The sequence below is a fragment of the Capsicum annuum genome, chromosome 6, assembly GCF_002878395.1.
Source record: "Capsicum annuum cultivar UCD-10X-F1 chromosome 6, UCD10Xv1.1, whole genome shotgun sequence".
NCBI classification, from domain to species: Eukaryota; Viridiplantae; Streptophyta; class Magnoliopsida; order Solanales; family Solanaceae; genus Capsicum; species Capsicum annuum.
The window spans coordinates 215,669,440-215,673,436 of NC_061116.1; the positions used below are offsets into that span (position 1 = coordinate 215,669,440).

At 32.1% G+C, this 3,997-nt stretch overlaps 1 protein-coding gene across 1 annotated transcript; it reads right to left on the minus strand.

Annotated features, from left to right (window-relative positions):
• Window positions 1–257: 257 nt before the first annotated feature.
• Window positions 258–3,267, minus strand: LOC107875833 (zinc finger protein SHOOT GRAVITROPISM 5). Its single transcript, XM_016722680.2, has 3 exons — window positions 2,760–3,267; window positions 2,243–2,642; window positions 258–1,317 (listed from the first exon to the last, which is right to left on the minus strand). Exons 1-3 carry the CDS (start codon window positions 2,860–2,862, stop codon window positions 546–548), a joined length of 1,275 nt encoding a protein of 424 aa, XP_016578166.2. The 5' UTR covers window positions 2,863–3,267; the 3' UTR covers window positions 258–545.
• Window positions 3,268–3,997: the final 730 nt, after the last annotated feature.

The following is a 3,997-nucleotide window of genomic DNA, read 5'->3' on the forward strand; positions in this document are numbered from 1 at the left end:
AATGAAATAGTTAGTACAAGCTTACAGCAGCATCAATGATCAGACAGTATCAATGATCAATGTGTACAAATTAGTTCTGAGTTTATCTCAAGCGAATTGTCTCATAGGATGCCATATAAAATACACGCGTCTGCTTATTCAATATTATATAAGTTTAGTGTCTACTTTGTAGACACTCAAAATTGAAGAACATAGATTGGATATCACATAAATTGGATAGACGGAGTAATAAAATCAAGAACCACTGCAAATTTTCATAGCATAAGAGATAATATTATAGTATTCACTTTCACTTTATTAGGTCACTGAAAACACCATTATGACACTCACCGTCTCACCATGCATGAACTAGATAAAGAAAAAAATAACACCAACGTAACTCTTTTTGAACATTGTCCAATCCTTGTTCATCCAAGTATCTAAACTCATCATAGTAGTAGCATCTACACTAGACTTATATATTCATTAATTAATACACTAAAGGACCCAAAAAAATGAAAGGAAAAAAAAAGAAATACAATATAGTACAACTAGAGAAGTACTAATCATGTTGGGCAACTATACTTGAAGTGACTACTTTGGTCATGATCAATATTCCTCCTCTCAACTTGATAAGACTTGGGAACTATGCTTGTTGTTGTGACTATCCTTTTAGCTTGGAATTGTTGTTTGCAAACATGACATGTGATTTGTGAAAGAGTAAAATTAATTTGCCTTATTGCTTCTTCCTTCAATGCTTGTGCTTTTTCTAATTCCACTTGTGCTTGTTTCCTAATTCTCCTTGCATTAGCCAATTCTTGCTCAGCCAATTCAATTTCTCTCTTTGCTTCCTTTCTAGCCTCCTCCGCATACGCCTTTTCGGCCACTGCCTGCCTTAACCGCCCCCTCGATAATTCATCTGGACCATTTCTCGATCTGTGCGTGTCATTATTATTATTCTCCGAGTCATTAAGGATATCTGATGAACCGATGGATAGTTGAAGATTATTATTATGAGTGGAGTGATCATCGCGCGATTTGGACGATATGGAGACATCAAGGGGGCTAGATGGAGATGTTGTTGTAGTTGTAGTAGTCAAGAGTTGGAGCTCTAAATTGTGTTTCTTTATTATGGAATTTGGAGTAGTATTCATAAGAAAATGAGGCCATGGGAGTACTGTAGTATTGATGAGATTATTAGTGTGATCACTTGAGGGGCTTGGACTTGAAGCTGTACGAGAAAGGCAAGGTGCTGATGTTGGTAATGGTAAAGATTGTGATCCTGATCGTAGCATGCCAAACCTACATGCATCTTGGTGCTCAATGAAACTCTCCACCCTAAATTAACCAACACAAAATGGAAATCACTTCATTGAATTTTAAGTCGTCTGGAGATCAATCGGTATAATTAAGTAAATAAAAGTATACCGTCTAACATATCAATCGGGCATACCATTTCTCTATAAGGATCAAAAAAAGGTGTAAACTTCTTATTGAGGATCAATATATATGTCAACAAAACTAAGAGAACTAGAACAAATACATCTTTAATTTAACTAATTAATGAAAAGGTTACCCCACCCCCAACATAAAAATTAAAAAAAGGACATAGCCAAGAAGTAGTATATTGATAGGATCAAAGATCATACTTTTAAAATTAACAAGAAGAATATTTTCTAGAGAAGTCAATGAAGACATTCCTTATAGAAACATGGGATTAATAAAATAATCATGAGCAAGAAACCCAATACACATCTTATTAGTTAATAAAGAAATAGGATTGAGATACTAAGTATAACTATAACAAATGGAGAATTTTAAAGTATCAAGAATGGCCTACTGAAACCTTACTTTTGGGAGTCACACATAGTATAAAAATAAAAATCCACTGAAGGAAACATCTTTCTCATTTTGCGATCTTTGTTTTTTCTCCTTTTCACAAAGCTTAAACGCTCTGGATACTTCGGTACGCGGTACACGGGATGTAATAAGTAAAAATATTTCATGAGATTATTTTATTTTATTATTAAAGTTAATTCAAAATTTTATCACGAGATTATTGTTCTTATTCCACACACAGAACGACCTAATTACAATGAATAATATGCAGGTAATCATTATGAAATCTCAAAAATCCGCAAAAATAGGACCAAAGTATTAGAGCTAATTAACAATATAGTCACGAATCTATTATTATAGCAGATAACTTTAACTTTTTTTTTTTTTTTAATGTACGGTTACATGTAGTTATCTTTTAACTGACCTGGAGAAGACGCGACCGCAATCACAAGAATGGCCGCGAGTTCCACATGTTTTGAGATGTGCCTTGTAATCAGACTGAACAGCATACCCTTTGTTACATTTCTGACATACCCATTGTTTGTGATTACTATGTTTCCTTCTGAAGTGTTTTTTAATACCAACAAGATCACCAAGAGCATGACAAGGGTCATGATGTAGACATGTTGGTTCTGGACAAACAAATACTCTTTTTTTCACTATAGGGGTTTCTCTTTTTAGCAATTTCCATGGTACTTTATGCCTTCTTCTATGCATTTGTAAATTTTGATCCCTTTGAAATCCTTGATTACAGATCTCACATATGTATCGATCTGATTCCAATAATGTTTTTGGTGATAAGGACACCACTTCTGCATCTGGATCTATAGCAAATTCAATTACATAAACAAAAAAAATAAAATGATACAAACATATTAGATTAAATTAAATAAATAAATATAATTGTTAAAGATGGTTTACTAAATTTTCAAGAATTGTACCTGGGGTTCCAGCTGGCCTTCTTTTTCTCTTGTTGGTGTTATTACAATTGTTTCCATTCTCTATAGAAGTCATGAGAGGGTCAGTTGAAGAAGAATTCAACATGACTTAAATAGATTCTTGATTACTCTTTTTTTTTTTTGAAAAAAAAAAAAGGTTTTTGTTGTATACTAAAAATTAGTGAAAGGGAGTAAAAGGACAAGAGGTAGATTTCTTGTAAATGAATTTATGAAACTCTAAGATGAGAGAAGGTGTGAGTAGGGAAGACAAAGAGCTAAAAGAAGATGAAGAAAATAATAAAAAGGCTCTTTTTTATTTCTTTAGGTATCATATATAAGCTTTTTGATGTCTAGCTTTAGATAGATAGTTTTTGGACTATCAGCTTTCTATTCATAAACTTCTTTCTTTCTGAATGAAGAAGAATGGGTTGGACAGAAAAATTAAAATGATTTCTCTTTATAAACTTTGCTTTTCTGCTGAGAACTACAAGTGGGGTTGGGGTTGGCGGTAGAGGGGGAGAGGATTTTTTTTTTTTTTTAAGAGAGGTATGAGGATTATCTTTTTGCATATCTCGATTTTTTTTATTATGTAGATCATATACATTATTATTACCTCTTGGCGGAGTTAAAAATTCTAACGAATAATTCAAAAAAATCCCGAAAGTACACCACTTGATAAATATTACTATATTATTTTTTAAAAATATTAAAAACACTTAATTACCCTATTTACCTCTACTCATTATAATTTCCCCCCTTTTTTTATTCAGTATTCGACTTTATGTTGGGTAAGATTCATTCAAGGAAAGAAAATTTGAATTAGTCGAGTTTCAAAGTGAATACTGAATATCATATTAAAATCATATCAAAAGTAATTCATGGGAAAATCATAATGAATATATAGGATGATGAAAACTTACAAACATAATCAGTATATTTTCATAAAATGGAGTCTTAAGAGAATAACGGAAACTTGAATCTCCTTAATTGCACGTGGCTCTACCACTGCCGTATGTTCACCAAACTTATTATTTATTTTTTTTAAAATCTCTCCTAGGATGTTTGAGGGAGTTCTTAATTAATCCATTCATAATATTCACAAACTTAGCAGAGATATCAATACAATGGGACCAACGATAAGAAAAAAAGATTAAAAAAAACCCACAAAATTAGTAAAGTAAAGAAGACAAAATACTCCACAAAATCACTGTTTGAATATATGGAGGAACAGTAAATTTGCA